This window comes from Otolemur garnettii, unplaced genomic scaffold (genome assembly GCF_000181295.1).
Source record: "Otolemur garnettii isolate 467f Iridium unplaced genomic scaffold, OtoGar3 scaffold00006, whole genome shotgun sequence".
NCBI classification, from domain to species: Eukaryota; Metazoa; Chordata; class Mammalia; order Primates; family Galagidae; genus Otolemur; species Otolemur garnettii.
The window spans coordinates 1,757,178-1,775,572 of record NW_003852401.1 but is presented as its reverse complement, the minus strand read 5'-3'; the positions used below and the strand labels follow the sequence as shown (position 1 = coordinate 1,775,572).

General features: G+C 39.2%; 2 protein-coding genes across 2 annotated transcripts in view; one reads left to right on the top strand and one right to left on the bottom strand.

Moving 5' to 3' along the window:
- PLAA (phospholipase A2 activating protein) overlaps window positions 1-3,079 on the bottom strand; it is a 43,854-nt gene extending 40,775 nt beyond the window's left edge. Inside the window, exon 1 of the mRNA XM_023508880.1 lies at window positions 2,681-3,079. Coding sequence (XP_023364648.1) covers window positions 2,681-2,829 — 149 coding nt within the window. The 5' untranslated portion in view covers window positions 2,830-3,079. The remainder of the gene's footprint in view (window positions 1-2,680) is intronic.
- Window positions 3,080-7,882: 4,803 nt separating this feature from the next.
- Window positions 7,883-18,395, top strand: part of IFT74 (intraflagellar transport 74) — a 103,079-nt gene continuing 92,566 nt past the window's right edge. The window contains exons 1-2 of the mRNA XM_003782844.2: window positions 7,883-7,997; window positions 13,076-13,214. Coding sequence (XP_003782892.1) covers window positions 13,095-13,214 — 120 coding nt within the window. The 5' untranslated portion in view covers window positions 7,883-7,997; window positions 13,076-13,094. The remainder of the gene's footprint in view (window positions 7,998-13,075; window positions 13,215-18,395) is intronic.

The following is an 18,395-nucleotide window of genomic DNA, read 5'->3' as shown; positions in this document are numbered from 1 at the left end:
TTACTCTGAACTAGAACCTTATCAACAATATATATGGGAAAGCTAATTTCGTTTAATACTTGGCTCCATGGTAAAGCAAATTTCATTTACTACTTGGCTCCAAGGATTTTTAAAACTTTGTTAATGTACTGCTATGGCTAAAATGTGCACATGTGCTGGAAACTTAGTCCTCACTCCAACAGTGTGGAGAGGTAGGACCTTTAAGAAGTGATTAGGTCATGAGGGCTTTGCCTTCAGGAATAGATTAATGTCATCATCACAGCAGTCAGTTACTGCAAAAGTGGCTTTGTTATAAAAGTGAGCTCAGTTCCCCTTTGCTCTTATTCTCTCATGCACATTCTCTTGCCTTTTTGCCATTGGATGGTGGAGAAAAAGGCCCATGAGAGATGTCATACCTTGATATTGGACTTCCCAGACCCTAGAACTCTGAGAAATAAATGTTTTTCTTTATAAATGACTTGCTTTGTGATATTAATGTCATAGCAATACAAAACAGAAGACACAGGGCAGCGCCTGTGGCTCAAGGAGTGGGGCACTGGCCCCATATACCGGAGGTGGCGGGTTCAAACCCAGCCCCAGCCAAAAACTGCAAAAAAAAAGAAAAGAGAGAGAGAAAACATATAACATGAAATAAAAATTGTCAGTATGTCAGTCTTGAGAATACTTCTTATAATGTTAAAGGTATAGTTGACATACTCTAGTTGGGGTTCATGATGAAGTTAACTACCTAATGACTATGAGACACTCTAACCAGAGCAGTTGTACATGAAAGGTAAATAATCTTACCTCACCAATTACCCACTATCTAGCCCTGCATCTGGAAAAATAAGCAAGCAATTAATCAGTGTTAACCGAATACATGAATAAATTTTGAAAAACAAAACAAACAAATCAGAATAATTTTTAAAAGTTTCAAATAAAGAATCATTTCAGCCCAAAGTTCCTCAGGTTCCTGGTAAATGTTATCACTCCAGTGGTTTAAGTTCTTGCCAACATACTATAGTCCTACAAAACGTGTTAAGATTTAATGACAGGATTCAACTATGAAAACAAGCATCTTTTATTTATTCCTTCTGCAATGTTTATGTTTCAATGTTTATATCCTATATTATACACTAATACTGGACTAAATGTCCAAAGTAAGCTTAATCAACAATGGTAGTTAAATGCACACAAAGTTACATATTAGTGTTACTAAGTGGTTTGTGATATCACCGAATCTTAAGAGTTACAAGATCGCAGTCATCTCTGGTCATCTCTTCCAATTTAATACAGGAGTTTGTGCTATAATATTCCTAGCCAGTGAACTACGGTGTTTTGACTGAACTACCAGAAAAGCATCCAAACTGATCTACTTCCAGGCTTATCCATTTCCTACTCATTCTCTATCAGTGGCAAGCAGAAACTACTTTACAACTCAAATTAGATCATGCTACTTCCTACTTGAAACTATTTGGAGGCTTCCACCTACAAACTTCATGACCTAGCTCCTGTTCACCTCTGAGACCTCCCTTCACTCCACAGTGTATTCCTTACTGCCACACAAGGACTTTCCTCCAGAGTGTGCTTGCTCCTGGATCTGCTGCCTAATCCAATCCTCTTCACTCCTCCCTCCAAGACCAGCTTCATACATCAGATATCAGCTTATAAACAGAAATCTCCCCAGAGGTCTTCTCTCCCCTATATGTTTTCTTCATAGTGCCTATGGCAGTTTTTAATTATTTATTTGCTTGTTTTTGGAACCACCTTCCCCAACAGACCATAAGAATGCTTCATAAAAACTGGAAACTTATCTGCTTATTACTTTCCAGGATCCAAAACAAACTGGAGGCACTCATTAGATACCAACTGAATTTATGGATGGTTATGCATCCACGGTGCAGGGAAGACTTACTAAATAACAAACCTCAGTTTTTCTTTTTCTGAACTGAAATCTGTCCTCTAGATCTTACATTTCCTGCTATAGTCGGCCAAATCAGGGCTGAACTCTTGAATTTAAACTACACTGGAGCTTTACCTTCGGGTATTAGTCTTTTTGATTTGTCACGAACACCTCTGATAAATCCTTTGAAGGTAATGGCGTTCTCTCTCCTCAAGAAAACAGCTCATCCCATACAACAATATAACATTTGAGAGGTTTCACCCACTCCTTTCAAGACCATCTCAGATCCAAGACTAAAATTCTAACCTGAACAATGAGGAGAGGATTCAATGGATAAAGGTTTTGAGAACTCAGGTCTTCAAAAATTAAATCTAAGAGAAGACTACAGATCAATTTATAGGGGGGGGGGAGGATATGTCAGATGCTTTCACATTACCTCAACTAGGAGGGTGCAACTGGCATCAGAAAATTTTCAAATCTAAAAGAAACTTGAAAATCATCGTCCCAAAAAGCCCCCAAAGGGCTTGTCCAATGTCACTCACTCGTTAGTGCTCAAGTCGGGACAAGAAAGCAGGTCTCTGGTCCCCCAATCTGGAGATCTCTTTCCACTTTTATCTCGCTAGTTTCTTGCACTGCGCGCCCAAAGTGCCAGTACTCTGAGGAAAGGGAGGGAGCGGGGAACAGAGAAAAGGCTGGGAAGAGGAGGAGAAGGCAAGATAGACGTGGATGGGTCACTCTCTTCCCACTCGCCGAGAAGCTTGCAACACCGGGGAGGGCAGCACCACTGGCAGCGCTCACCTGTCTGGGGCCCAAAGGCGGGTAGTGCGGTCCCGGGACACCGACACAAAGGCCCCCGGCGGATAGCGGCAGCACACCAGGCCCCGCACGTCCAGCTCATGGCCCGGGAGCGAGCAGCTTAGCCGGTACTTGGTGGCGCCGCTCGCCATGGCCAGTGTCGGTCTGGCGCCGGGCCCGGGCACCGCGCGAGGTCAGTCCGCAAGGGAGACCCGGCGTGTGCCGGGCGGCGGCGGTAGAAGGGCCTGCAGGTAAGCGGCGGTCCGAGACCGGAAGAGCCCGACAGCCGGTGCGGAAAGGTGGCCGGGAAGAGGCGCGCCGAGCCGGCCGAGTGACACAGCAACCCTCCTATGCACACCGGAATTCATCATCGGCCTCAGCCTGCCATGACGCAGAGCGTGTGCGTCCCGCCCGGGAAGGCCGACGCCGAGGTGCAGCGTCCTCCCTGCGCTCCGGACCGCTAGCTGCAGCCCGGCCTTTCCGTCTGGGCACCTGAATCCTGAGTCACGTCCAAACCCGCGTTCTTCCCGACCCTCGGCGAATTTTTTGTTGTACCGCGGCCCCGGCACTACAAATCCCACAATGCCGTGCGCCGGTGGGGCCGGAGCAACTGGCGCGCCGAACCCGGATATTTTAAATCTGGTTTCCCCGCGCCACCCGTCTCTGAGTGGTTGAGTGAGATTGCTTGGTAATTTGGGGGAATCCTTACCCTCTTTCCACCAGAATCCGCTAAGATTTTTGCTAGTAAACCTCTTCCCATTAAAACCAGAAAGCTTGAGGCCAAGATGATAACAAACGCGGTGGTCAACGTCCATTGGGGCTGGATTTGATCCCGCCACCTCTAGCATCTGGAGCCAGCGCCCTACTCCTTTGAGCCATAGGCGCCACCGGTTAACATCCGTTCTTAGAAAGGGTGTCTACTTTCATCTGGCACCTTGTTAAAATGTAGATGCTGATGATTTAGTACGTCTCGGGTAGAGCTGAGAATGTATGTTTTTAACAAACTCCCGGTGATGCTGTTTTCTACGGAAAATAAAAATCTCAGGACCGCCCAACCCTTTGTACAAAAGGGAGGGTCGTTCCTGGAGCTTAGTTATGCAACACACCTTCCAAATTAACATTATGTATTAGGCAGAGCCCCAGAAAAGTTAAAAAGATTAAGGCATCTATGAAGTACTGCTCCCATAGATGATTCCTCAGGAAATTTTCTCCCATAAACAAGGGGTTGGTGCCTGTGGCTCAAAGGGGTAAGGGGCCAGCCCCACATGCCAGAGATGGTGGGCTCAAACCCAGCCCTGGCCAAAAATTGCAAAAAAAAACCCCAAAAGAACAAGGACATGCATATTGTAATTTAAGGTCTGCAGGCTAAGCCTCACTTCTAAAACTAGTCTCATTCCACACTGATAATGTGAATTACAAGTTTATCTTCCCAGGTAGAGAACAGAAATCAGTAATTCCTCCACCTACCCGGAGATGTCTGCATAATTGACTCTTCTTTACTCTATTTTTCTCTTCAAACTTTCATCTTATGTAAAAGATTTCCTGGGGGCTAAGTTAAGAATGTTAACTATTCTCTTTACATCCCTTTCCTACACGCTTATCCCCCACCCTTCCCGTTTAAGAGACTATTTAAACACTAAACCTTCTGTAAACCTCTTTGGAGAAAACAGTTACAGATGCATCTGTGCTTTGTGTTTTTCCTAGAGCTGACAACATCCTCAATTGATTGAAATCCTTCCCTCAATCAATCATTTTGGGTTGTCCTATTTCATCATTGGACCACCGTTGAGTGCAAGGATCTACTTGATGTATAACCTTACTTTGCTTCCCTTCCACCCACTGTGCTCTCGCATCCAATTCCATCAGCTCCTCTAAATTGCTAAGTCCATTCACACATTTCTGATTTCTCCTATGTGGAAACTCCCACTTTAGGTCTGGAATTACTATTGTGCTATTTGGTTTCCTTGCCCTAAGTCCTAAAATATTTACATTTGTTAACTCTTCTGCCATGAATCTTGTAAGGATAGAGAGGGAAGCCCAAAGTTAGGCCCAGGCAGAAAGGAATCAGAAGGGCCTGACTAAAGTTTTGGTCACAGGAGAGAGTTTTTGTCACCCCCTTCTCGCTTTTTTGTAATTTTTACCTTCCCTGATTCTACTGACCACGTGCTTCACTCCTTTCTCTTATTCTCCCTTTAAAATGCTCTCAGTCTGATTTGGCGCCTGTAGCTTAGGGCACCAGCCACATACACTGGAGCTGGCCGGTTAGAATCCAGCCTGGGCCTGCCAAACAGCAATGACAACAACCAAAAAACAAACAAAAAAAAAAGCGGGGCGTTGTGGTGGGTGTAGTCCCACCTACTTGGGAGGCTGAGGCAAGAAAATCACTTAAGCCCAAGAGTTGGAGGTTGCTGTGAGCTGTGACATTACAGCACTCTACGGAGGGTGACATAGTTAAGACTCTGTCTCAAAAAATAAAATAAATAAACTATCTCAGTCCACTCTGTACAAATTGAGATTGAACTCAATTAACAATGGACTCTTTTCTCTATTGCAGTAGTCAAATATGGATTAAAATCTGTCCTCCCTACTTTAGTATAGTATTTTTTCCATCATTGACAATGCAAATATGTATATAATTATAAACTATAATGGGTGATATGCAGTGTTAAAATAATTAAAGGGGAAGTCATTAGACTGAGTAGCTCTAGCATCCAGAGTTACTACATAAGGAAAATGAAACTTAAACCCAGCCATTCACAGATAACCAATTGGCCAAGCGTTATATTTTCTTGAGCATCCTACCAGAACAGTCCTAATAAGCCAATTGCTTACTTTATTTTTTTAGTGATAGAATCTCACTCCGTCATCCAGGCTGGAATGTAGTGATGTGATCATAGCTCACTGTAGCCTTGAATTTCTGGGCTCAAGCAGCCATCATGCCTCAGCTTCCTGAGGATCTGGGACTACAAGTGTATGCCACCATGCCTGGCTAAGTTTTACAATTTTTGTAGAGACAGGGTATTGCTATGTTACTCAGGATGATACAGAATTCCTGGCCTGATGCGATCCTCCAGCCTTGGTCTTCCAGAGTGCTGAGATTATGGGTGGTAGCCACTGTGCCCTGTCTAACATCTAACCAGTCAAATAATTTCTGTGCTCTGCTTCTGCATTCAACCTATTTCCTTTCAACTATCTCTGGCACAGCCCCTAACCACTTGGAGTTGCTTAATTCATGAATTACTGTCTGCTCAAATAAACTATTAAAATTTCTATGTGCCAAAGTTCCTCTTTTAATAGTAGAAAAATACAGGGCACACTGACAACATATAAACATGTTGGAGAGTAAGGGGAAGGTAGAATGAGAGTTAGAAACCTCTTTGAAGAAGGAAATTTGGGTTAAGACTTGAATAATGAATAGGATTTCTGACATTGAAGAACAGAAGAACAAGGATCCCAGGAAGACTAGCAGTGGAAAGGTCTAGAGACAGAAAGGAACCTGACAAACAATTATTAAACCTACAATTAAACCTACAACATTTGATGTTAAACAAACCTACAATTATTTGATGTAACTTAAGGTACTTAAGTTACAGATCTAACATACTCTGACCCAAAAGTTAAATAAAATATGGTGCCAACTCTAGAGAAGCTCATAGTCTAATAAGTGAGGTGTATTCCTATTCTTTACTTTTCACCATGAAAAGAGCATGGGTACAGGGATCACTCCTTATTACCCAAATGATTTTAAGGAAATTATTTAAGTTCTTTAAATCTTAGATATGACATCTACTCTGCCAATTTTAGCTATTACATATGTCAGGGTTCTTAATTACAAACAACAGAAACTATCTATGGATGATTTAAAAGCAGAAAAGGAATTTAATAAAGGATATCAAATAACTCACAGACTATCCAGAAGGCTGAAGAAATAGGCTAGAGGTTATACTCCTAGTAAAACCCTAAGCATGAACACAGTAGCTTACACCAAAACACTGACCCTGGATATTGGTTAGGGCTGATAGAATTTTGCTGTCTTGGAAACACCAGCCTGAGAAACAGATGTAGTTTCTGTGGCTTTCACTCTCCCTCCCTGAAGTCTGGCTTCTGGTTGGTGTTCAAGTTTTGGGTAGGTGCATCAGAATAGATTGAAGAGTCTAGCAAACAATATGTTTATGTCCCAGTGATAAGGAAGCCTAAGAAAGCCAGTATCAGTCATTTTCAGTTCCCATTCCGGTCCAGCAAAGGACAACTCTGCCAACCTGGCTACAAAATGGCCAAAAGGATGCTAAATGACCATTGCAAATAGGTTGGAGTCATATGAGATAAGCATGTAAAAATGTTTTACAAACTTTTAAAGGAGGACTCAGCCACGTGACACTATTTCCTTTTGTATTGTATTGACTTTTTAATTCCTTGAAAATAGGAGAATGAACCTTAATGTAAATAACATATGAAAATTGGAAATGTGTACGATAATGTTAAAAATCCCAATTTGTATGCAATCCCATTTAAAGAGTTGAAACATAAAAAGTTACTTTGTTAGAGAAGTGAGATTTGAGGTGAAGTCGTTCTTAAGTTTTTTAAGTAATTCTTTTAAGAACGTTTTCTACTTAATTCACAGCCTTCCTCATAAACTTGGCTCAAAAGAACTCTGATGAAAGGAGGCTTAAAGATGCAAGGCTTCCAATAAATAAGGAGGAACAGAACAGACGGTGCCAGAATCGCATTCATACCAATGTTATATTATATAGTCTTAATAAGAAGGAAAACTACCACTAATTAGGGGTAAACAAAACAAGTGTGCAATGCTGCCTACCACGGAGTAACTTCAAACAAAAATTTGATCCGTTACGGAGTACCAGTCTTGAGGTTACATAAGGATAGAGAAAAATTCGCTAGAGTTGGTTCAAGTAAGGCACATAGAGGTTGCTCTGGTTATCAAGAACACTCAATGTTCAACTAAAAAGTTCTCTTCCGTTTTCCAACCTGTGTAGTTCTCCGTTTCTTCCACAAAAGCACTAAAGAAGTAACACAAACACAAGTTACTTCTCGAATATCGCGACAACATTTAGTTCTCGCTCGGCTCACAGGTACCAGAAACAGAGACAGCCGATTGGCCAATCCGGCTGAGAGACCGCCTCCAGCCCGCCCCCGTTGCCGGGATACGCGGCCGCGGGTAGTGTAGGCCTGAGGGCCGAGGAAAACTGCGCGTGGGCTAACCTGAAGCTGCGAGTGGGCGAACCGATGTGCGCAGCCTGAGAAATAAATTCGAGAGCCCAGGCCGGAGCCTTGCGACTGCCCTCCTGCTGCGCCGGCGGAGGTGAGAAATCCCGCATCCCATGTTGTTTTCCCTCTCTCCTGCGCGGGATATCTTACCTTGGAGACACTGATCTGCTCCAAACAAAACAAGTTCAGATGCTTCTGTTCTTAGCTGTTGCTTTCTGGGTCCCTCGCCATGCGGGGCAAGTCCCCAACTGTGGTCTAGCAAACGGTGCCTTAAAGTCAACCTTCCCTGCTCCCCTGAGGAGACCTATCAAACCGAGACCAGAGGGAAAGATCCAAGAGCCTCAGAGAGAAAAATCACTGTGGGCTGAAGGATTTTACTCGAAGTAATAAATTTCTATCATATGGTCACAGTGGAAGGGCCATTTCTGCCGGTCACAGTGGAGGAACTTAGCATCTTTCCACTTTACGTATATGAAAACGACTGGCTTAGGGAGCATAATGATCATGCTAATTATTAGGAACCGGACCAACAGCTCCGAAAGGTAGGACTCACTGCTGCACTTCTATTTTAGAGGTGATGAAACATCCTCTGAGGCGTTAAGTAAAGTGCCAAAATTATACAGCTAGTCAGAGCTGGAGTTTGTATTCCTAATCTTTCTGGAACCAGAGGTCAGGCTGCTTCTATGATTGTGTCAATAATTGGCTGAATATAACCCCAAAGTTAGTGACATCTTTGTTATTAAAGCATCTCCTTCTCCTTTTCTTAACCCAATGGGACTGAGCTAATGGAAGGATTTTTTTCCACTACAGTAAAGCAGTGGCAAAGAAAATTGGGTGGAAGTTCGGTATATTGTACATTTTCTCAACGTTATCAGGAAAGCTAGAGAGTAATAGTGACTGATTCCACTGGAAGCAGAATTTTATTGGATTAGTTTTCTTTTGGAGAAACCGTTTTGATTGTAAACTTTGTCTTCCTTTTAAAATGTCATTTCATGAAACTCCTTTTTCCATTTGAAATTATTCTTTTGTTTTGTCTGCAGAGTTCAAAATGACAAGAAAATAGAATCAGGAATCTAGACACGATGGGAGAATTGTTAAGTTTGGTGTGAACATATCCAAATTAAGTGATAATGGGATATGTGAATGGAAATTTCCAGTAAATAATTTTGAAAATTTATAATAATTGATGCCCAATTAAAAGGACAGAACTGGAGAAACTAATCTATAAGCCATCTGTAAGGTTATAAGGGTGGATGATTGCAAAAAGATGCAGTCCGAGGACTGATCATGGATTTAAAAAAAATAAAAAATCCAGAGAGGGTACTGGGCATGAGGTGTAAGAACCATTGAGTTCAATAAATGCTTTATTTTGTTTTTAACAATTTAGTAAATTTTATAATTGGCAGCATTTTCATGTAGGAGAAAACAAAAGGTACAAAAGAGAACAGAAAAATTCTGCCTGTCACTGAGGTAGATCCTTGGGGTATAAAGATGAATCAAATTTAGCCTTTCCTGGCTCGGCACCTGTAGCTCAAGTGGCTAGGGCACCAGCTGGAGCTGGCAGGTTAGAATCTAGCTCGGGCCTGCCAAACAACAATGACAACTACAACCAAAAAAATAGCTGGATGTTGTGGCCAGTGCCTGTAGTCCCAGCTACTTGGGAGGCTGAGGCAAGAGACTTGCTTAAGCCCAAGAGTCTGAGGTTGCTGTGATCTGTGATGCCAAGGCACTCTACCAAGGGCAACATAGTGAGACTCTGTCTCAAAAAAAAAAGTTTTGTTGTTTTTTTTTAAATTTAGCTCTTCCCAACAAGGGAGGAAATACTTAAGCATATTCTTTCAATTGGTGTGATAGGTACTGAGCTAAAGATGTACATGGTAAGATATCTATCAAACAGGCCTATAAACCCAAATTGAAGAAGGTATAAGGGTGGTTGTGAACAGGAAAAGTGTTTGTTAGGAAAGGAGATGCTGGTATAAAGGTCTACTTGGGTCAGTGATGCTCTAAACTGGCCAGTGCTATAGGAATAGAGAGAAAGATACCTATTAAACATTTATGAATAAAATCAGTAAGAACCCTACCACTACCACCAAAAATCTAAAAACCTCTATAGGACTTTATGACCAGCTATGGGAAGTGAGGGAGAGGAAGAAGTCAAAGACTAAGTTTGTGACTTGTGTGACTAAGAAGTAGTTACCAAGAGGAAGAGCAAATTTTGGAGATATGGTAATGAGTTTGGATTACATATGTTTATTCCAGAATATGTAGATAACATCTAAGTGGAGATATTAAGTAATTTGAATATGAGCACTTCAAACTGAGTGAGAAAGGTCTGGACTGGAGATACGGAATTATGAGTCATCAGCTTATTAAGTGTTGAAACCCTGAATGTGGATGAGGTGACCCAAGGAGAACTTAGAAGAAAAGTTGATTGTGGATGGTATCATAGTGAATGCTGCTATTTAAGGACAGATCAAAAAAGAAGATCCAGAGGAGGAGAGTGTCATGGAAATGGTTTTATGTATAGTAGGCAGAGGTTATTTGAATGAAACAGTAACAATCCAGAGATAGGAGTCAGTGGAAACTGAAATTGTAGAGAATAGTGGATAAAAAGTACTCTTAACAATTTGGCTGCATAAGGGAAGGATATATGGTACTAAGTTACAGGTGGTTGCAGGATCACAAATTAGTTTTTGAAGTTAGGAAAGAGTTGAATATGGTAACAGACTGAAAGAAAGAAGAAAGTTTCAAGGTATAAGTAGGAGTAGGGATAATGCTTCAAAGGAGATGGGATTAAAAGGGTAGATCAGAATAGGGATAGATCTTGAACAAGAAAAGGGATGGCTATTAAGATTGTCTCATTGGGAGGCGCCTGTAGCTCAAAGGAGTAGGGTGCTGGCCCCATATGCCGGAGGTGGCGGGTTCAAACCGAACCCTGGCCAAAAAAATGCAAAAGAAAAAAAAAAAAATAGCCAGGCGTTGTAGCAGGTGCCTGTAGTCCCAGCTACTTAGGAGGCTAAGGCAAGAGAATCACTTAAGCCCAAGAATTTGAGGTTGCTATGAGCTGTGATACCATGGCACTCTACCCAGGGCCACATAGTGAGACTCTGTCTCAAAAACAAACAAACAAACAAAAAAAGATTGTCTGATCAAGGATAAATAAAACAATTTCTGACATAAGGGTCCAGCTAAGATTGGTGACTATCACTTTGCCATATTCCAGTCCATCAGCAATGTTCAGCAATCCAGTTTGGATGTAAAGGAGGGTTTCTGATTTTGCCAGATGGCTTAGAGAAGAGTTTGAGGATACAAAGTAGTTGTTGGTGCTGATGAGACAGTAGTTTCATGTGGAGAAGGAAGAGAGTCCTTGAAAGTGCTCTTGTCAAGGTCACTACCAACTCCTTGGATAGGGACTTCAGTGGACATTTCACTTTTTATCTTACTTGAATTCCCAGCAGTAAATTGCATAGCTGGACATTCCTGCCTTCTCTTGGAATCTCTGACACACACTCCTGGTTTTTCTCTTTGCTTTCTGGGCTTTTATGTTCAATTTCTTATGATAGTTTCTCCTTTCCTGTGTGAGCTATATGTATTGATATTCCTCAGTACAGAATCTTGGGCACTATTCTCTTTTTCTCCATGTTTTCTCTCTAGATCTGTATCTTCATAACTCTTTTGCATGATTTACAATAGAACAAACATTTTTGTTACAGTCCAGTACATCCATTTGTAAATTTATATGAATATAACTGAAACAAAATATTTTATGAAACAATATTTATCCTTCACATGTTCAGTAAACTATTTTAATTTTTATGTTTTATTTCATGTTTAGAACATATTGGTCATAACCTGCCAAATTGTTTTCATAATCCACTAGGAAATTATGACCAAAAAATTGAAAATTGCTACTCAATAAGTTGTTAGGCAGAATTTTAAGTAATATTATATTCTGATAAATAAAGGGAGAGGGGCTGATGACCTGGAGAGAATTAATGAATTATGGAAATGGTTTAAAGGCAGATACAGTGGGAATAAAGATGATGAAAGGGTAGAAGGAGAGAAGAGTAAGGTCAGAAAATAAAGTATTTCAATTAAGATGTTTGAGATAAAACAATTCCAGATGATGACATGCTCCATGTCTGTCCATGGCTATGAATAACCAAAACAGAGTTAAGATAGTTACTGAATTGAATTCAGGGAACTGTAAATCTAGTATATAAAGTATTGGATATATATCCAAATGGAAGTCATCTAGGATGATGGTAAGATTAGAAAAGAGAAGCTGTGAACTAGGTACAAAAGACTTTAGTAAAGGTGGAAGAGAGATAATGAGGTCACTAGGTAACCGCAACCAGAAATGATCAAGGCAGTATGGTTGCATTCCCTAATCCTCAAAGGAAATAAATTCTGTTCTTTTTTATAATAATAATAATTATTATTATTATTATTGGGGATTCATTGAGGATACAAGAAACCAGGTTACACTAATTGCATTTGTTAGGTAAAGCTCCTTTTACAATGGAACGCATTATTCGTAGTAAAGCATCACAAGAATGGAAAAGCATGAATCCTATGTATCCTGTTCATTTTTTTAAAGATGTGGAAGAGAAATGTTTTGAAACTGACACTGTTGAGCAAGGAGAATGCCACCTCCTTTGCTTTGAAATTGTGGAACAAGAAGCTAAAACAGCCTTCACTACTGAAAGTGTTACCTTCAAGAGAAGCCAGGATTCTGTTAAAGTAAAGACTAAGTAATAGGAAGCACTTGAAACAAGATTGAAAATATAGGAGAGTTAATCATGGGCCATAAAGAACAGAGGAAAGATTAACAGAGAAGAAAAATGCTGGATATGTCAGGAGAGACAACATACACCAGAGTATGGGATGAAAACAGAAAAGAGATAACTAGATGGGCTTGTGTTTTGATGAGATACTAGAGAGATGAGGATGGACTGTTGTAATAAATGTTAGTTCTAAATGGAACGTTAATGTCACATTTGAACAAAATTAAAGCAGGCTAACCTTGGTAGTGTTACCTGGAATGGCAATTTCAAGAAAAATTATTGTGAATTAAATCTTTGAAGTATGGGTATCATGGGGCATTAATGTATTGCTCCTTTGATTAGAAGAAATCAAAAGAAAATTGAACTATGTATTATTTCCAAACAGGGTTTAAAGTGAATAAACAATGGCCAATAATAACAAACCTTCAGGAAGTCGCCCTGTTTCACGAGGTGGAATTGGGTTGACAGGAAGGCCTCATTCTGGAATACGACCCCCATCAGGAAATATTCGAGTGGCAACTGGAGTAAGTTTAAAACTTATCTTTTGAATATTTATGCATGTATTTTGGTCTAAGTTAGAAATCCTCTTTATAATAAGAAATTCTACTTTATTATTCCTTTATAAGCATATAATTATACATTGTTTACTTTTTGGAAAGCGTCTAGAACAGCAGTTCTCAACCTGTGGATCATGACCCACAGGAACTGTATTAAAAGGCTGCGGCATTAGGAAGGTTGAGAACCACTGATCTAGAAGCATAAATGTGGAAGAACTTTGTAAGTGAGGTAAGATGGCTGTTTTTACAGATACTCAAACTTATTTTAAAGTTGCAATAATTTAAGTGGTATAATATATATTGGTTTCAGAATCAAATGAAGCATAATAGTACAGAAACTAAATCAAGCATATTTAAGAATTTAGTTGATGATTAAGATTGCATTTCAAATTAGTTATAAAAGCATGGTATATTCAATAGAACATTTCAATAGCTGGTAAACTGTTTTAAAATATTTTTGATCCCCCTCACACCTTTTGCTAGAACTTGGTATAGCTTAGAAACTTGATATTTTATAAATGAAACTATAAATGTACTAGAGGAAATTGTAGGCCAGTATTTTTTATAAGCTTTCTAAAAATGACAGAAATACCAAGTGCTAAAAAGAAAAGTATCTTTATCTTTATATACTTAAGTTTATAAAAACTGAAAACAATAAAAAATAAAGAGAAATGGCAAATTGGTAAAAAAAAGTTTTATAATATACATAGAGTTAAGAATATTAAAATTAAAAAGCAAACTTTTCTAATTTGTAAGAGCTCTTTCTATCTTGAGGCTATAAACCTTATGCACAGTCAAAATTTCATGAGATTTCTTATGGAGGATGGGAGGGAAATATCATTTTGAAACTTTTCTAAAATTCATCTAGAACAACAAACCAAAAAATAAACATAGTACAATACTCTAATATAATAACATATTAAAAACAACAAGTGACACAATATCCTGATTGCCACAGGAATCTAGAAATAAACTCTAATAAACATTAAGAGCTTAATACAGAGAAGAGTGTCGTAAATTCATAAGTCAATGAGAGAAACATCACATTAGAAAAAGATAGATAAAGTTTAGAAATGCACAGTTCTAAACAGAATATCCTATAAAGAATTATTACATTTTCATTATTTTTATAGTAGTAAAAAATTGGAAACAACCTAAATGATATAGTGATAGGTAAATCTTAAATTGTCTACCCCTGTAATAAGCTATTAAGTAGTCATTAAAAATTATTTCCTGCCAAACATGAAAAAATGTTCATTGTTTCTGATCATCAGAGAAATGCAAATCAAACCACCCTGAGATATCACCTAACCCCAGTAAGATTAGCCCATATCACAAAGTCCCAAAGCTGCAGATGCTGGCATGCATGTGGAGAGAGGGGAATACTTTTACATCGTTGGTGGGACTGCAAACTAATACAGCTTCTTTGGAAAGAAGTATGGAGAATCCTCAAAGAACTCAAATTGGAGCTTCCATTTGACCTCATAATCCTTCTACTAGGCATCTACCCAGAAGAAAAAAAAAAATCATTTTGTCGTAAAGACATTTGCACTAGATTATTTATTGCAGCTCAATTTACCGTTACCAAGATATGGAAACAACCTAAATGCCCATCAGCTCAGGAATGGATTAACAAATTGTGGTATATGCATACCATGGAATATAATTCAGCCATAAAAAAGATGGTGACTTAACATTTTTTTAATTAACCTGGATGGAGTTGAAACACATACTTCTTAGTAAAGTATCACAAGAATGGAAAAGCAGTTATCCATTGTGCTCAATACTAATATGAAGCCAGTAGACAATCTAATGCATGCCCACATAGGGGAAAAACTCATTTCAGTTCAAGTTGGAGCGGGCACAAGTGAAGGGGAGAAGGGAGAGGGAGTGAGATGCTCTCACTGAATAGGCATGGTGTGGGGGTGTTTGGCATACCTTTTAAGGGGGGGACATAACTACAAGAGGGACTCTCCCTAGCACATTCTAATATTTTGATCTGATTATTTGTACCCTCACATTAACCTTAAATAAAAATAAAAAATAATTAAAAAAATTATTTTTTGCCTATAGTCCAAGCTATCTTGAGGCAAGAGGATCAGCTAAACCTAGGAGTTTGTGGTTGCTGTGAGTTATGAAGACACTATGGCACTCTACCTAGGGTGACAGTGAGACTCTGTCTCAAAAAAAATAAATAAATAAGGCCAGGTGCAGTGGCTCATGCTAGTAATCCCTGCACTCTGGAAGGCCGAGGTGGGTGAATTGCCTGAGCTCATGGGTTGGAGACCAGCCTGAGCAAGAGCAAGACCCCATCTCTAAAAAATAGCTGGATGTTGTGGCAGGCACCTTAGCCCCAGCTACTCGGGAGGCTGAGGCAGGAGAATCACTTGAGCCCAAGAGTTTGAGGTTGCTGTGAGCTATGATAGTATAGCACTTTACTGAGGGTGACAAAGGGAGACTTTATCTCAAAACAAACAAATAAGTAAATAAAATTATTTTCTAAGATATTTGAGAAAGTCATATAATTTTGTAATGCAGTATTAAGTTAGAAAAGCATTGTGGTGTCAATTTAGTACATACATTTATACATACGTAGGAAGAAATGAAATGGAAAGACCTGAGCATACCAAAATAACCCTAGTAATTGCTTTGATGTTCACACAGGTGGTTTTGACTAACTCAGAAGATGAATAGGGCCAATACATAAGCTCTGCCAGTAAGCTAACTAATCTACAGATAATGCTGGGTCCTGTGTTTAATTTATGAGAAAAGCATCAGTTTTTGGATGGAATAATCTTTTTAAAGTCAGGTTTTCTGAAAGTTTTCATAGTTTTAGAGTTTCAAGTAATATCACATCATCAACTTAAACAGAAATGATTTTTCTAAAGTCTTCATAGATAAGATCCTAAACTAGGGTATCTTTTCTTTTATTTTAGTAAGATTTGATGTTTGTTAATTGAATATAAAAGAATCTGATAAATGAGCCGCCTTCTATATGCCAGGCACTTTACCTATTTAAGGTTTGCAGTTTTGAAAATAATAATGATTGTTATAAAATATACAAGCAATGGAGAACTGTCAGAATTATTAATACTTCCTATTTCAGGTTCAACTGCTGTCAGTAGTGTATAGTAGTGTGTGTATCTTCTAGAACTTTTTTCACACATTTATGGTTTGTATGCTTTTGGTTTCTTCCAAAATCACGATAGTACTATATACATTGTTATTTATCTTGTCCTTTTCTTCTGGTAATATATTGTGACTACATTTCTATTGGAACACATATGCATACACATCTATATAATTCTTTTTTTTTTTTTTTGAGACAGAGTCTTTCCTCTTTTAGAGTGCAGTAGCATCATCTTAGCCCACTGCAACCTCAAACTCCTAGGCTCAAGCAATTCTTTTGCATCAGCCTCCCAAGAAGCTGGGACTCTGGGTGCTACCCATGAATCCCATCTAATTTTTCTATTTTTAGTAGAAATGGCTGTTGCTCAGATGGTCTCGAACTCCTGAGCTTTAGCAATCCTCCTGCCTCAGCCTCCTGTAGTTCTGGGATTCACTGAGCCCAGCCTACTTCATTCTTTTTAATAGTATAGTTTTAATTTATACTTCCTTCTCTATATTTTCACCTGGTAAAGGGAAAACAAAAAGTAGTACAGTTATTTGAGTAATTCTCACAGTTACATGTGCAGAAAACCAAAAAGGAAGGTTTATCCAGAGGAGAGATTTAGCATTCTCTGCTAAGATCACTCAAAATAACCTAAACTTACTTCATTTGAATTTATAGTTGATAGTGTTCTGTGTCCAATGCATTCTCTGGTATGTGCATTGTTGCTGGACCCCATACTCAAAATAATTCCCAAGTAATTCTCAGAATCAATTAAGAGCTATAGTTGTCTGATAGGATTAAAGGCTGCTAGATAACAGAATTTAAAACGCCAAAATGAATGGCAATGGTTATATCCAACCCCTATCTAAAATTTCCACCCGGTGCTTGATTTACTACTTTGTGTTTTGGTAAGAGAGGGGAGAATCAGAAAAGAGGGTAAGAAAGATAAAAAGAAAAAGGAGAGTAATCTTAGAACAGTTTCAGTTTTTTATTCTTTCCATGTCTATATGTACTATATGAAATGACAAGAAGGGAGCCTTTTGTCCTTTCCTTGGGGTACATGATGTTACATTAGACATTATAAAACTGAAGTAGAGAATCATGTTGAGTAATAATTTTAGTACTTGCTGAATGATGTAAGCCCACTTTTTTTTTTATTGAGACAGAGTCTCACTTTGTCACCCTCTGTAGAGTGCAGTGCTGCCATAGCTCACAGCAACCTCAAACTCTTGGGCTCAAGTGATTCTCTTCCCTCAGCCTCCTGAGCAGCTGGGACTAACGGGTGCCTGCCACAATGCCTAGCTATTTTTAGAGATGGGATCTCACTCTTACTCAGGCTCATCTCGAATCAGTAAGCTCAGGCAATCTACCTGCCTCCTGCCTCAGCCTCCCAGAGTGCTAGGATTACAGAGTGCCTCTTGTGATGGAATTAAATCTGTTTTTTTTATTTTCAAAATGAAATTTTTTTCCCCCTGATTTTAAAGGTAACATATACTCATTGTAATAATGTTAAAAACACCAAGTTGTATAAAGAAGAAAATAAAAGTCAACTATAATATCATTATTACTGGTTTTGGTGGGGTGGGGTTTGAGACAGAATTTCACTTTGTTGCCCTTGGTAGAGTGCTTTGGCATCACAGCTCACAGGGAACTCCAACTCCTGGACTTAGGCAATTCTCTTGCCTTAGCCTCCTGGGTAGCTGGGACTACAGGCACCCGCCACAACACCCGGCTATTTTTTATTGCAGTTTGGCCAGGGTTCAAACCTGCCACCCTCAGTATATGGGCTGGTGCCCTACCCACTGAACCACAGGTGCCACCTATTATTACTTTTTTTATATGATCCTTTAAATAATTTTGTTTTGTGAAGATGGAATTATAAATATTCTTCTGTGAAGTCCTTTTTTATGTTCTATAATACAACTTGTTTCCATTTTCTACTATGGACATTTAACTCCTTTCCAGTTTTGAGGTATTATAAATAATACCTACATATAAAGTTTAAGGCTTTAGTGAAATATATTTTTAAATATTCA